Source organism: Oncorhynchus kisutch, unplaced genomic scaffold, assembly GCF_002021735.2.
Source record: "Oncorhynchus kisutch isolate 150728-3 unplaced genomic scaffold, Okis_V2 Okis09a-Okis19a_hom, whole genome shotgun sequence".
Lineage (NCBI taxonomy): Eukaryota > Metazoa > Chordata > Actinopteri > Salmoniformes > Salmonidae > Oncorhynchus > Oncorhynchus kisutch.
Window position 1 is genome coordinate 7282608 of NW_022261985.1, and position 17056 is coordinate 7299663.

General features: G+C 47.4%; 1 protein-coding gene across 1 annotated transcript in view; it reads left to right on the forward strand.

Moving 5' to 3' along the window:
• Positions 1-17056, forward strand: part of LOC109886791 (leucine-rich repeat and transmembrane domain-containing protein 2) — a 65056-nt gene that overhangs the window by 42431 nt on the left and 5569 nt on the right. The window contains exon 3 of the mRNA XM_031815421.1: positions 5395-6279. Within this exon, the coding sequence (XP_031671281.1) occupies positions 5395-6279 (885 nt within the window). The remainder of the gene's footprint in view (positions 1-5394; positions 6280-17056) is intronic.

The following is a 17056-nucleotide window of genomic DNA, read 5'->3' on the forward strand; positions in this document are numbered from 1 at the left end:
GCCAACATACTGACTCAATCTCTATCTAAAGGCCATCAGACTGTTAAACAGCCACCACTAACATTGAGTGGCTGCTGCCAACATACTGACTCAACTCTATCTAAAGGCCATCAGACTGTTAAACAGCCACCACTAACATTGAGTGGCTGCTGCCAACATACTGACTCAACTCTATCTAAAGGCCATCAGACTGTTAAACAGCCACCACTAACATTAGGTGGCTGCTGTCAACATACTGACTCAACTCTATCTAAAGGCCATCAGACTGTTAAACAGCCATCACTAACATTAGGTGGCTGCTGCCAACATACTGACTCAACTCTATCTAAAGGCCATCAGACTGTTAAACAGCCACCACTAACATTAGGTGGCTGCTGCCAACACACTGACTCAACTCTATCTAAAGGCCATCAGACTGTTAAACAGCCACCACTAACATTAGGTGGCTGCTGCCAACATACAGACTCAACTCTATCTAAAGGCCATCAGACTGTTAAACAGCCACCACTAACATTGAGTGGCTGCTGCCAACATACTGACTCAACTCTATCTAAAGGCCATCAGACTGTTAAACAGCCACCACTAACATTAGGTGGCTGCTGTCAACATACTGACTCAACTCTATCTAAAGGCCATCAGACTGTTAAACAGCCACCACTAACATTGAGTGGCTGCTGCCAACATACTGACTCAACTCTATCTAAAGGCCATCAGACTGTTAAACAGCCACCACTAACATTGGGTGGCTGCTGCCAACATACTGACTCAACTCTATCTAAAGGCCATCAGACTGTTAAACAGCCACCACTAACATTGGGTGGCTGCTGCCAACACACTGACTCAACTCTATCTAAAGGCCATCAGACTGTTAAACAGCCATCACTAACATTGAGTGGCTGCTGCCAACATACAGACTCAACTCTATCTAAAGGCCATCAGACTGTTAAACAGCCATCACTAACATTGAGTGGCTGCTGCCAACATACTGACTCAACTCTATCTAAAGGCCATCAGACTGTTAAACAGCCATCACTAACATTGGGTGGCTGCTGCCAACACACTGACTCAATCTCTATCTAAAGGCCATCAGACTGTTAAACAGCCATCACTAACATTGAGTGGCTGCTGCCAACATACTGACTCAACTCTATCTAAAGGCCATCAGACTGTTAAACAGCCACCACTAACATTGAGTGGCTGCTGCCAACACACTGACTCAACTCTATCTAAAGGCCATCAGACTGTTAAACAGTCATCACTAACATTGAGTGGCTGCTGCCAACATACTGACTCAACTCCAGCCACTCTAATCATAAAACATCTTTATGTAATACATGTATCACTAGTCACTTTAAACAATACCACTTTATATAATGTTTACATACCCTACATTACTCATCTCATATGTATATACTGTACTCTATACCATCTACTGCATCTTTATGTAATACATGTATCACTAGTCACTTTAAACAATACCACTTTATATAATGTTTACATACCCTACATTACTCATCTCATATGTATATACTGTACTCTATACCATCTACTGCATCTTTATGTAATACATGTATCACTAGTCACTATAAACAATGCCACTTTATATAATGTTTACATACCCTACATTACTCATCTCATATGTATATACTGTACTCTATACCATCTACTGCATCTTTATGTAATACATGTATCACTAGTCACTTTAAACAATGCCACTTTATATAATGTTTACATACCCTACATTACTCATCTCATATGTATATACTGTACTCTATACCATCTACTGCATCTTGCCTGTGCCGTTCGGCCATCACTCATTCATATATATTTATGGACATTCTGTGAGTGTAATGGGCACTGTTCACTTTTATTGTTTATTTCAGTTTTGTATATTATCTACTTAACTTGCTTTGGTAATGTTGACATATGTTTCCCATGACAATAAAGCCCCTTGAATTGTGAGTGAGTGAGTAAGAGAGCGAGAGAGCGAGAGTGTGAGTGAGTGAGTGAGAGATGGAGAGAGAGAGAGAGACTGAAGGAATCTACAGTCTCATCGATAGTCCTATCCTATCAGGTGTGAGCCTGCCTCTTAGTGTGTAGCACGGCCACACTACTGCATATTCCACCTATAGGCTCTGCCCTTTCAACTGCCACATGAGAACGCCCTTCAGACAGCGTCCTGAATGCAGTCTGTCCAAGGCTACTGTCAGAGAGCCAAAGGTTGTGCATGACCCTGACAGACCGCTGACATTGGCTGCCTTTCGTCCTCTCTCTCTCATTAATAACACATGACAGGCTATTGGCTAGGGATCCCCAGACACTGACTGGTGTGGCACGCAACTCACTCACTCACTCACACACTCACACACACACACACACACTCACTGATTGACACCTCCCCACTCCCACACTGTGACTGGATATAATGACTAAAGTAATAGGAAGCTATCAACATCCAACCAGACACTTAGCTAATGTCCTCTCTGTCAGACAACAACCAGACACTTAGCTAATGTCCTCTCCCAGTCAGACAACAACCAGACACTTAGTTAATGTCCTCTCAGTCAGACAACAACCAGACACTTAGCTAATGTCCTCTCAGTCAGACAACAACCAGACACTTAGCTAATGTCCTCTCTCAGTCAGACAACAACCAGACACTTAGCTAATGTCCTCTCTCTGTCAGACAACAACCAGACACATAGCTAATGTCCTCTCTGTCAGACAACAACCAGACACTTAGCTAATTTCCTCTCTCTGTCAGACAACAACCAGACACTTAGCTAATGTCCTCTCTCTGTCAGACAACAACCATACACTTAGCTAATGTCCTCTATGTCAGACAACAACCAGACACTTAGCTAATGTCCTCTCAGTCAGACAACAACCAGACACTTAGCTAATGTCCTCTCAGTCAGACAACAACCAGACACTTAGCTAATGTCCTCTCTCAGTCAGACAACAACCATACACTTAGCTAATGTCCTCTCTCAGTCAGACAACAACCAGACACTTAGCTAATGTCCTCTCAGTCAGACAACAACCAGACACTTAGCTAATGTCCTCTCTCTGTCAGACAACAACCAGACACTTAGCTAATGTCCTCTCTGTCAGACAACAACCAGACACTTAGCTAATGTCCTCTCTCTGTCAGACAACAACCAGACACTTAGCTAATGTCCTCTCTCAGTCAGACAACAACCAGACACATAGCTAATGTCCTCTCTCTGTCAGACAACAACCATACACTTAGCTAATGTCCTCTATGTCAGACAACAACCAGACACTTAGCTAATGTCCTCTCAGTCAGACAACAACCAGACACTTAGCTAATGTCCTCTCAGTCAGACAACAACCAGACACTTAGCTAATGTCCTCTCTCAGTCAGACAACAACCATACACTTAGCTAATGTCCTCTCTCAGTCAGACAACAACCAGACACTTAGCTAATGTCCTCTCTCTGTCAGACAACAACCAGACACTTAGCTAATGTCCTCTCTCAGTCAGACAACAACCAGACACTTAGCTAATGTCCTCTCAGTCAGACAACAACCAGACACTTAGCTAATGTCCTCTCTCTGTCAGACAACAACCAGACACTTAGCTAATGTCCTCTCTCAGTCAGACAACAACCAGACACTTAGCTAATGTCCTCTCTCTGTCAGACAACAACCAGACACTTAGCTAATGTCCTCTCTCAGTCAGACAACAACCAGACACATAGCTAATGTCCTCTCTCTGTCAGACAACAACCATACACTTAGCTAATGTCCTCTATGTCAGACAACAACCAGACACTTAGCTAATGTCCTCTCAGTCAGACAACAACCAGACACTTAGCTAATGTCCTCTCAGTCAGACAACAACCAGACACTTAGCTAATGTCCTCTCTCAGTCAGACAACAACCATACACTTAGCTAATGTCCTCTCTCAGTCAGACAACAACCAGACACTTAGCTAATGTCCTCTCAGTCAGACAACAACCAGACACTTAGCTAATGTCCTCTCTCTGTCAGACAACAACCAGACACTTAGCTAATGTCCTCTCTCAGTCAGACAACAACCAGACACTTAGCTAATGTCCTCTCTCTGTCAGACAACAACCAGACACTTAGCTAATGTCCTCTCTCAGTCAGACAACAACCAGACACTTAGCTAATGTCCTCTCTCTGTCAGACAACAACCATACACTTAGCTAATGTCCTCTCTGTCAGACAACAACCAGACACTTAGCTAATGTCCTCTCAGTCAGACAACAACCAGACACTTAGCTAATGTCCTCTCTCTGTCAGACAACAACCAGACACTTAGCTAATGTCCTCTCTCAGTCAGACAACAACCAGACACTTAGCTAATGTCCTCTCTCAGTCAGACAACAACCATACACTTAGCTAATGTCCTCTCTCAGTCAGACAACAACCAGACACTTAGCTAATGTCCTCTCAGTCAGACAACAACCAGACACTTAGCTAATATCCTCTCTCTGTCAGACAACAACCAGACACTTAGCTAATGTCCTCTCAGTCAGACAACAACCAGACACTTAGCTAATGTCCTCTCTCAGTCAGACAACAATCAGACACTTAGCTAATGTCCTCTCTGTCAGACAACAACCAACCAGACACTTAGCTAATGTCCTCAGCCAGACAACAACCAAACAGACACTTAGCTAATGTCCTCAGCCAGACAACAACCAAACAGACACTTAGCTAATGTCCTCTCAGTCAGACAACAAACAACCAGTAGATGCTAAGGGTTCAGCCCAACCATCTATTCTAACCAAACAGTAGATGCTAAGGTTTCAGTCCAACCATCTATTCTAACCAAACAGTAGATGCTAAGGGTTCAGCCCAACCATCTATCAGACCAAACAGTAGATGCTAAGGGTTCAGCCCAACCATCTATTCTAACCAAAGACTGATTCTCTTTTCGAACTTGATAGTGATTCACTCTGTGTTGTCAGTTGTGTGGTATCATTTTGTTTGATGGTGATGTTTAGACTCAGGATGACCCCCCCATATGTGTTGTCCTTCTCTAGCCCTGTCCTTTCGGTCTCACTAGGCCAGCCAACTACCAAAACAAATACCTAAGGGTTCAGCCAAGCTGTCTATCTACCCAAAGAATAAGGATCTTTTTTTAGCTTCAGTTGATGGGGAATGAAAACATAGTGACACTGTATTTCATTCATATAGAGACATTGTTTTTTGGTCATGTGGGTCTCTCTCTCTGACCCTGTATCTTTTGGTCATGTGGGTCTCTCTCTTTAACCCTGTATCTTTGTCTCTGTCCCTCTCTCTCTTCAGTTGCATTCTGCAATGTACAATGATTTCACAGGCAGATTGGTTTCTGCCTTATTGAACTCTGACCCTTATCTCTCTCCGTCTGTCTCCAGTTCTGCTGTGTCTCCTGTGTGTCCTGTCTTCCCTGGTGGATCTAACCACCGCCTGTCCTCCAACCTGCTTCTGCAACGCCACCGACGTAGACTGCAGCGGGCGCGGCCTGCTCTCCATGCCCGCCCTCACCCATCTCCCCGTCTCCGCCCGCACCCTCCTGCTGCCCAACAACCACCTCTCCTCCCTGGGTCCAGGGTCCTTCGCTAACCTCACCTCCCTGGAGCGACTGGATCTCTCCAACAACCACCTCTCCTCCCTGGGTCCAGGGTCCTTCGCTCACCTCACCTCCCTGGAGCGACTGCATCTCTCCAACAACCACCTCTCCTCCTTGGGTCCAGGGTCCTTCGCTAACCTCACCTCCCTGAAGCGACTGGATCTCTCCAACAACGACCTCTCCTCCCTGGGTCCAGGGTCCTTCGCTAACCTCACCTCCCTGGAGCGACTGGATCTCTCCAACAACCACCTCTCCTCCCTGGGTCCAGGGTCCTTCGCTAACCTCACCTCCCTGGAACGACTGGATCTCTCCAACAACTACCTGGATAATCTTCCCCCAGCGCTCTTCAAGGACCTGGGGAATCTATCAGATCTGACCCTCCACAACAACAGTCTTAGGGCCTTGGATAGGGATCTCTTCCAGGGGCTGGTGGGGCTGAGGAAGCTAGATGTCTCCCTCAACGGGCTGTCTGATATCCCCCTGGGTCTGCTGGATGAGCTGCAGGGGCTGACGTGGCTCTCCGTGGCCGGGAACAGGCTCCATGCCCTGGAGAGAGCAGCCTTCGAGCCCCTGGCTAACCTCCAGTCTCTTCAGCTAGGGGCTAACCCCTGGGAGTGTGACTGCAACCTGAGGGACTTCAAGCACTGGATGGAGTGGCTGCTGTACAGAGGTGAGCGGCTGAAGGGTTGGTTTTGGGTCAGGGTTTGGGAAGGACGGAGGGTTGGTTTTGGGTCAGGGTTTGGGAAGGATGGAGGGAGGGTGAGCGGCTGAAGGGTTGGTTTTGGGTCAGGGTTTGGGAAGGACGGAGGGTGAGCGGCTGAAGGGTTGGTTTTGGGTCAGGGTTTGGGAAGGACGGAGGGAGGGAGGGAGGGAGGGTGAGTGGCTGAAGGGTTGGTTTTGGGTCAGGGTTTGGGAAGGACGGAGGGAGGGAGGGAGGGTGAGTGGCTGAAGGGTTTGTTTTGGGTCAGGGTTTGGGAAGGACGGAGGGAGGGAGGGTGAGCGGCTGAAGGGTTGGTTTTGGGTCAGGGTTTGGGAAGGACGGAGGGAGGGAGGGTGAGCGGCTGAAGGGTTGGTTTTGGGTCAGGATTTGGGAAGGACGGAGGGAGGGAGGGAGGGAGGGTGAGTGGCTGAAGGGTTGGTTTTGGGTCAGGGTTTGGGAAGGACGGAGGGAGGGAGGGTGAGCGGCTGAAGGGTTGGTTTTGGATCAGGGTTTGGGAAGGACGGAGGGAGGGAGGGTGAGCGGCTGAAGGGTTGGTTTTGGGTCAGGGTTTGGGAAGGACGGAGGGAGGGAGGGTGAGCGGCTGAAGGGTTGGTTTTGGGTCAGGGTTTGGGAAGGACGGAGGGAGGGAGGGAGGGTGAGTGGCTGAAGGGTTGGTTTTGGGTCAGGGTTTGGGAAGGACGGAGGGAGGGAGGGAGGGAGGGAGGGTGAGCGGCTGAAGGGTTGGTTTTGGGTCAGGGTTTGGGAAGGACGGAGGGAGGGAGGGAGGGTGAGCGGCTGAAGGGTTGGTTTTGGGTCAGGGTTTGGGAAGGACGGAGGGAGGGAGGGAGGGAGGGAGGGAGGGTGAGCGGCTGAAGGGTTGGTTTTGGGTCAGGGTTTGGGAAGGACGGAGGGAGGGAGGGAGGGAGGGTGAGCGGCTGAAGGGTTGGTTTTGGGTCAGGGTTTGGGAAGGACAGAGGGAGGGAGGGAGGGTGAGCGGCTGAAGGGTTGGTTTTGGGTCAGGGTTTGGGAAGGACGGAGGGAGGGAGGGAGGGAGGGTGAGAGGGTGGATGGGTTTCCTGTATGTTTAGAGTTACTTCCTGTAACTGATACAGTCTTTACTTTACTGTACTCAAGCCTACTCTTCTACACTCTACTAACTACTTACTGCTAAGCAGTCCTTTGGGAACCAACCTGTGTATTTATATATACTCTACCCCAGTTGGGAGTTGGTTTGGTGGGGTAGATTAAGATGAGAGTCACAGATTTTACAGGCCTATGGCAATGTCAGGGAAACTCCTCTCTTGGAGTTACATGTACATGTCTACCTCGGGCACCTCATGGCTGCTAGCCCTGCATTTCAGTTGCATGCTTCCTTGTACTTGGAGTAACATGTACATGTCTACCTCGGGCACCTCATGGCTGCTAGCCCTGCATTTCAGTTGCATGCTTCCTTGTACTTGCCGATTGCCTTCATTGCACATTTATACATCCCACTTAATAACACACATTGTATCTACTTGTTTCACATTTTTTGAACTCTTTTATTTGCACTTCTGGTCAGATGCTAAGTGCATTTCGTTGTACTTGTACAATGACAATAAAGTTGAATCTAATTAAAAATTAGTGATCTTCTTCTGTTGTGGCACTGAAACAGTCAGGTACCGTCCTCACAGCCAGGTACCGTCCTCACAGCCAGGTACCGTCCTAACAGACATGTACCGTCCTAACAGACAGGAACCATCCTAACAGAGAGGTACCGTCCTAACAGACATGTACCGTCCTAACAGACAGGAACCGTCCTAACAGAGAGGTACCGTCCTAACAGACATGTACCGTCCTAACAGACAGGAACCGTCCTAACAGAGAGGTACCGTTCTAACAGACAGGAACCGTCCTAACAGACAGGAACCGTCCTAACAGCCAGGTACCGTCCTCACAGACAGGAACCGTCCTAACAAACAGGAACCGTCCTAACAGACAGGTACCGTCCTAACAGACAGGTACCGTCCTAACAAACAGGAACCATCCTAACAGATAGGAACCGTCCTAACAGAGAGGAACCGTCCTAACAGAGAGGAACCGTCCTAACAGAGAGGTACCGTCCTAACAGACAGGAACCGTCCTAACAGACAGGTACCGTCCTAACAGACAGGAACCGTCCTAACAGACAGGAACCGTCCTAACAGACAGGAACCGTCCTAACAGACAGGAACCGTCCTAACAGACAGGAACCGTCCTAACAGACAGGAACCGTCCTAACAGACAGGAACCGTCCTAACAGCCAGGAACCATCCTAACAGACAGGAACAATCCAAACAGATAGGTACCCTCCTAACAGACAGGAACCATCCTAACAGACAGGAACAATCCAAACAGATAGGTACCATCCTAACAGATAGGTACCCTCCTAACAGACAGGAACAATCCAAACAGACAGGAACCATCCTAACAGACAGGAACAATCCAAACAGATAGGTACCCTCCTAACAGACAGGAACAGTCCAAACAGATAGGTACCATCCTAACAGACAGGAACAATCCAAACAGATAGGTACCCTCCTAACAGACAGGAACAGTCCAAACAGATAGGTACCATCCTAACAGACAGGAACAGTCCAAACAGGTACCGTCCTAACAGACAGGAACCATCCTAACAGATAGGTACCATCCTAACAGACAGGAACCATCCTAACAGACAGGAACCATCCTAACAGCCAGGAACCATCCTAACAGCCAGGAACCATCCTAACAGCCAGGAACCATCCTAACAGACAGGAACCATCCTAACAGACAGGAACCATCCTAACAGATAGGAACAGTCCTAACAGACAGGAACCCTCCTAACAGACAGGAACAATCCAAACAGATAGGTACCATCCTAACAGACAGGAACAGTCCAAACAGGTACCGTCCTAACAGACAGGAACCATCCTAACAGATAGGTACCATCCTAACAGACAGGAACCATCCTAACAGATAGGTACCATCCTAACAGACAGGAACCATCCTAACAGCCAGGAACCATCCTAACAGACAGGAACCATCCTAACAGACAGGAACCATCCTAACAGACAGGAACCATCCTAACAGACAGGAACCATCCTAACAGACAGGAACCATCCTAACAGATAGGAACAGTCCTAACAGACAGGAACCCTCCTAACAGACAGGAACAGTCCAAACAGGTACCGTCCTAACAGACAGGAACCATCCTAACAGATAGGTACCATCCTAACAGACAGGAACCATCCTAACAGACAGGAACCATCCTAACAGACAGGAACCATCCTAACAGACAGGAACCATCCTAACAGATAGGAACAGTCCTAACAGACAGGAACCCTCCTAACAGACAGGAACAGTCCAAACAGGTACCGTCCTAACAGACAGGAACCATCCTAACAGATAGGTACCATCCTAACAGATAGGAACAGTCCTAACAGACAGGAACCCTCCTAACAGACAGGAACAATCCAAACAGACAGGAACAGTCCAAACAGACAGGAACAGTCCAAACAGATAGGTACCGTCCTAACAGACAGGAACCATCCTAACAGATAGGTACCGTCCTAACAGACAGGAACCATCCTAACAGATAGGTACCCTCCTAACAGACAGGAACAGTCCAAACAGATAGGTACCATCCTAACAGACAGGAACAGTCCAAACAGGTACCGTCCTAACAGACAGGAACCATCCTAACAGATAGGTACCATCCTAACAGACAGGAACCATCCTAACAGACAGGAACCATCCTAACAGCCAGGAACCATCCTAACAGCCAGGAACCATCCTAACAGCCAGGAACCATCCTAACAGACAGGAACCATCCTAACAGACAGGAACCATCCTAACAGATAGGAACAGTCCTAACAGACAGGAACCCTCCTAACAGACAGGAACAATCCAAACAGATAGGTACCATCCTAACAGACAGGAACAGTCCAAACAGGTACCGTCCTAACAGACAGGAACCATCCTAACAGATAGGTACCATCCTAACAGACAGGAACCATCCTAACAGATAGGTACCATCCTAACAGACAGGAACCATCCTAACAGCCAGGAACCATCCTAACAGACAGGAACCATCCTAACAGACAGGAACCATCCTAACAGACAGGAACCATCCTAACAGACAGGAACCATCCTAACAGACAGGAACCATCCTAACAGATAGGAACAGTCCTAACAGACAGGAACCCTCCTAACAGACAGGAACAGTCCAAACAGGTACCGTCCTAACAGACAGGAACCATCCTAACAGATAGGTACCATCTTAACAGACAGGAACCATCCTAACAGACAGGAACCATCCTAACAGACAGGAACCATCCTAACAGACAGGAACCATCCTAACAGATAGGAACAGTCCTAACAGACAGGAACCCTCCTAACAGACAGGAACAGTCCAAACAGGTACCGTCCTAACAGACAGGAACCATCCTAACAGATAGGTACCATCCTAACAGACAGGAACCATCCTAACAGATAGGTACCATCCTAACAGATAGGAACAGTCCTAACAGACAGGAACCCTCCTAACAGACAGGAACAATCCAAACAGACAGGAACAGTCCAAACAGACAGGAACAGTCCAAACAGATAGGTACCGTCCTAACAGACAGGAACCATCCTAACAGATAGGTACCGTCCTAACAGACAGGAACCATCCTAACAGATAGGTACCATCCTAACAGACAGGAACCATCCTAACAGACAGGAACCATCCTAACAGATAGGTACCATCCTAACAGATAGGTACCATCCTAACAGACAGGAACCATCCAAACAGACAGGAACCATCCAAACAGACAGGAACCATCCTAACAGACAGGAACCCTCCTAACAGACAGGAACCATCCAAACAGACAGGAACCATCCTAACAGACAGGAACCATCCTAACAGACAGGAACCATCCTAACAGACAGGAACCATCCTAACAGACAGGAACCCTCCTAACAGACAGGAACCATCCAAACAGACAGGAACCATCCTAACAGACAGGAACCATCCTAACAGACAGGAACCATCCTAACAGACAGGAACCATCCTAACAGACAGGAACCATCCTAACAGACAGGAACCATCCTAACAGACAGGAACCATCCTAACAGACAGGAACCATCCTAACAGACAGGAACCATCCAAACAGACAGGAACCATCCTAACAGACAGGAACCATCCTAACAGACAGGAACCATCCTAACAGATAGGTACCATCCTAACAGATAGGTACCATCCTAACAGACAGGAACCATCCTAACAGATAGGTACCGTCCTAACAGACAGGAACCATCCTAACAGACAGGAAACCATCCTAACAGACAGGAACCATCCTAACAGACAGGAACCGTCCTAACAGATAGGAACAGTCCAAACAGATAGGTACCGTCCTAACAGACAGGAACCATCCTAACAGATAGGTACCATCCTAACAGACAGGAACCATCCTAACAGACAGGAACCATCCTAACAGACAGGAACCATCCTAACAGATAGGAACAGTCCAAACAGATAGGTACCGTCCTAACAGACAGGAACCATCCTAACAGATAGGTACCATCCTAACAGACAGGAACCATCCTAACAGACAGGAACCATCCTAACAGACAGGAACCATCCTAACAGACAGGAACCATCCAAACAGACAGGAACCATCCTAACAGACAGGAACCATCCTAACAGACAGGAACCATCCTAACAGATAGGTACCATCCTAACAGATAGGTACCATCCTAACAGACAGGAACCATCCTAACAGATAGGTACCGTCCTAACAGACAGGAACCATCCTAACAGACAGGAACCATCCTAACAGACAGGAACCATCCTAACAGACAGGAACCATCCTAACAGACAGGAACCATCCTAACAGACAGGAACCATCCTAACAGACAGGAACCATCCTAACAGACAGGAACCATCCTAACAGACAGGAACAGTCCAAACAGACAGGAACAGTCCAAACAGATAGGTACCCTCCTAACAGATAGGTACCATCCTAACAGATAGGTACCATCCTAACAGACAGGAACCATCCTAACAGACAGGAACCATCCTAACAGACAGGAACAGTCCAAACAGACAGGAACAGTCCAAACAGATAGGTACCCTCCTAACAGATAGGTACCATCCTAACAGATAGGTACCATCCTAACAGACAGGTACCATCCAAACAGACAGGTACCATCCTAACAGATAGGTACCATCCAAACAGACAGGAACCATCCAAACAGACAGGAACCATCCTAACAGACAGGTACCATCCTAACAGACAGGAACCATCCTAACAGATAGGTACCATCCTAACAGACAGGAACCATCCTAACAGACAGGTACCATCCTAACAGAGAGGAACCATCCTAACAGACAGGAACCATCCTAACAGATAGGTACCATCCTAACAGACAGGAACCATCCTAACAGACAGGAACCATCCTAACAGACAGGAACCATCCTAACAGATAGGTACCATCCTAACAGACAGGAACCATCCTAACAGACAGGAACCATCCTAACAGATAGGTACCATCCTAACAGACAGGAACCATCCTAACAGACAGGAACCATCCTAACAGACAGGAACCCTCCTAACAGATAGGAACCATCCTAGCAGATAGGAACCATCCTAACAGACAGGAACCCTCCTAACAGACAGGAACCATCCTAACAGACAGGAACCATCCTAACAGACAGGAACCATCCTAACAGACAGGAACCCTCCTAACAGACAGGAACCCTCCTAACAGACAGGAACCATCCTAACAGACAGGAACCATCCTAACAGACAGGAACCATCCTAACAGACAGGAACCATCCTAACAGCCAGGAAACCATCCTCAGACAGGAAACCATCCTAACAGACAGGAACCATCCTAACAGACAGGAACCATCCTAACAGATAGGAACCATCCTAACAGACAGGAACCCATCCTAACAGACAGGAACCATCCTAACAGACAGGAACCATCCTAACAGATAGGTACCATCCTAACAGATAGGAACCATCCTAACAGACAGGAACCGTCCTAACAGACAGGAACAGTCCTAACAGACAGGAACCATCCAAACAGATAGGTACCATCCTAACAGACAGGAACCATCCAAACAGACAGGAACCATCCTAACAGACAGGAACCTCCTAACAGACAGGAACCATCCTAACAGACAGGAACCCTCCTACAGACAGGAACCCTCCTAACAGACAGGAACCCTCCTAACAGACAGGAACCATCCTAACAGACAGGAACCATCCTAACAGACAGGAACCATCCTAACAGACAGGAACCATCCTAACAGACAGGAACCATCCTAACAGACAGGAACCTCCTAACAGACAGGAACCATCCTAACAGACAGGAACCATCCTAACAGACAGGAACCATCCTACAGATAGTACCATCCTAACAGACAGGAACAGTCCAAACAGACAGGAACCATCCTAACAGATAGGAACCATCCTAACAGACAGGAACCATCCTAACAGACAGGAACAGTCCTAACAGACAGGAACAGTCCTAACAGACAGAACCATCCTAACAGACAGGAACAGTCCAAACAGACAGGAACCCTCCAAACAGACAGGAACAGTCCTAACAGACAGGAACCATCCTAACAGACAGGAACCATCCTAACAGACAGGGAACCATCCTAACAGACAGGAACCATCCTAACAGACAGGAACAGTCCTAACAGACAGGAACCATCCTAACAGACAGGAACCATCCTAACAGACAGGAACCATCCTAACAGACAGGAACCATCCTAACAGACAGGAACCATCCTAACAGACAGGAACCATCCTAACAGACAGGAACCATCCTAACAGACAGGAACCATCCTAACAGACAGGAACCATCCTAACAGACAGGAACCATCCTAACAGACAGGAACCATCCTAACAGACAGGAACCATCCTAACAGACAGGAACCATCCTAACAGACAGGAACCATCCTAACAGACAGGAACCATCCTAACAGACAGGAACCATCCTAACAGACAGGAACCATCCTAACAGACAGGAACATCCTAACAACATGAACCATCCTAACAGATAGGAACCATCCTAACAGACAGGAACCATCCTAACAGACAGGAACCATCCTAACAGATAGGAACCATCCTAACAGACAGGAACAGTCCTAACAGATAGGTACCCTCCTAACAGACAGGAACCATCCTAACAGATAGGAACCATCCTAACAGACAGGAACAGTCCTAACAGACAGGAACCATCCTAACAGACAGGAACCCTCCTAACAGACAGGAACAGTCCAAACAGACAGGAACCATCCTAACAGATAGGAAACCATCCTAACAGACAGGAACCATCCTAACAGACAGGAACCATCCTAACAGATAGGAACCATCCTAACAGACAGGAACAGTCCTAACAGATAGGTACCCTCCTAACAGACAGGAACCATCCTAACAGATAGGAACCATCCTAACAGACAGGAACAGTCCTAACAGACAGGAACCATCCTAACAGACAGGAACCCTCCTACAGACAGGAACCAGTGCAAACAGATAGGTACCATCCTAACAGATAGGTACCATCCTAACAGACAGGAACCATCCAAACAGACAGGAACCATCCAAACAGACAGGAACCATCCTAACAGACAGGAACCCTCCTAACAGACAGGAACCATCCAAACAGACAGGAACCATCCTAACAGACAGGAACCATCCTAACAGACAGGAACCATCCTAACAGACAGGAACCATCCTAACAGACAGGAACCCTCCTAACAGACAGGAACCATCCTAACAGACAGAACCATCCTAACAGACAGGAACCATCCTAACAGACAGGAACCTCCTAACAGACAGGAACAGTCCTAACAGACAGGAACCATCCTAACAGACAGGAACCATCCTAACAGACAGGAACCATCCTAACAGACAGGAACCATCCTAACAGACAGGAACCATCCTAACAGACAGGAACCATCCTAACAGACAGGAACCATCCTAACAGACAGGAAACCATCCTAACAGACAGGAACCATCCTAACAGACAGGAACCATCCTAACAGACAGGAACCATCCTAACAGACAGGAACCATCCTAACAGACAGGAACCATCCTAACAGACAGGAACCATCCTAACAGACAGGAACCATCCTAACAGACAGGAACCATCCTAACAGACAGGAACCATCCTAACAGACAGGAACCATCCTAACAGACAGGAACCATCCTAACAGACATGAACCATCCTAACAGATAGGAACCATCCTAACAGACAGGAACCATCCTAACAGACAGGAACCATCCTAACAGATAGGAACCATCCTAACAGACAGGAACAGTCCTAACAGATAGGTACCCTCCTAACAGACAGGAACCATCCTAACAGATAGGAACCATCCTAACAGACAGGAACAGTCCTAACAGACAGGAACCATCCTAACAGACAGGAACCCTCCTAACAGACAGGAACAGTCCAAACAGACAGGAACCATCCTAACAGATAGGAACCATCCTAACAGACAGGAACCATCCTAACAGACAGGAACCATCCTAACAGATAGGAACCATCCTAACAGACAGGAACAGTCCTAACAGATAGGTACCCTCCTAACAGACAGGAACCATCCTAACAGATAGGAACCATCCTAACAGACAGGAACAGTCCTAACAGACAGGAACCATCCTAACAGACAGGAACCCTCCTAACAGACAGGAACAGTGCAAACAGATAGGTACCATCCTAACAGATAGGTACCATCCTAACAGACAGGAACCATCCAAACAGACAGGAACCATCCAAACAGACAGGAACCATCCTAACAGACAGGAACCCTCCTAACAGACAGGAACCATCCAAACAGACAGGAACCATCCTAACAGACAGGAACCATCCTAACAGACAGGAACCATCCTAACAGGACAGGAACCCTCCTAACAGACAGGAACCATCCAAACAGACAGGAACCATCCAAACAGACAGGAACCATCCTAACAGACAGGAACCATCCTAACAGACAGGAACCATCCTAACAGACAGGAACCATCCTAACAGACAGGAACCATCCTAACAGACAGGAACCATCCTAACAGACAGGAACCATCCTAACAGACAGGAACCATCCAAACAGACAGGAACCATCCTAACAGACAGGAACCATCCTAACAGACAGGAACCATCCTAACAGACAGGTACCATCCTAACAGATAGGAACAGTCCAAACAGATAGGTACCGTCCTAACAGACAGGAACCATCCTAACAGATAGGTACCATCCTAACAGACAGGAACCATCCTAACAGACAGGAACCATCCTAACAGACAGGAACCATCCTAACAGATAGGAACAGTCCAAACAGATAGGTACCGTCCTAACAGACAGGAACCATCCTAACAGATAGGTACCATCCTAACAGACAGGAACCATCCTAACAGACAGGAACCATCCTAACAGACAGGAACCATCCTAACAGACAGGAACCATCCAAACAGACAGGAACCATCCTAACAGACAGGAACCATCCTAACAGACAGGAACCATCCTAACAGATAGGTACCATCCTAACAGATAGGTACCGTCCTAACAGACAGGAACCATCCTAACAGACAGGAACCATCCTAACAGACAGGAACCATCCTAACAGACAGGAACCATCCTAACAGACAGGAACCATCCTAACAGACAGGAACCATCCTAACAGACAGGAACCATCCTAACAGACAGGAACAGTCCAAACAGACAGGAACAGTCCAAACAGATAGGTACC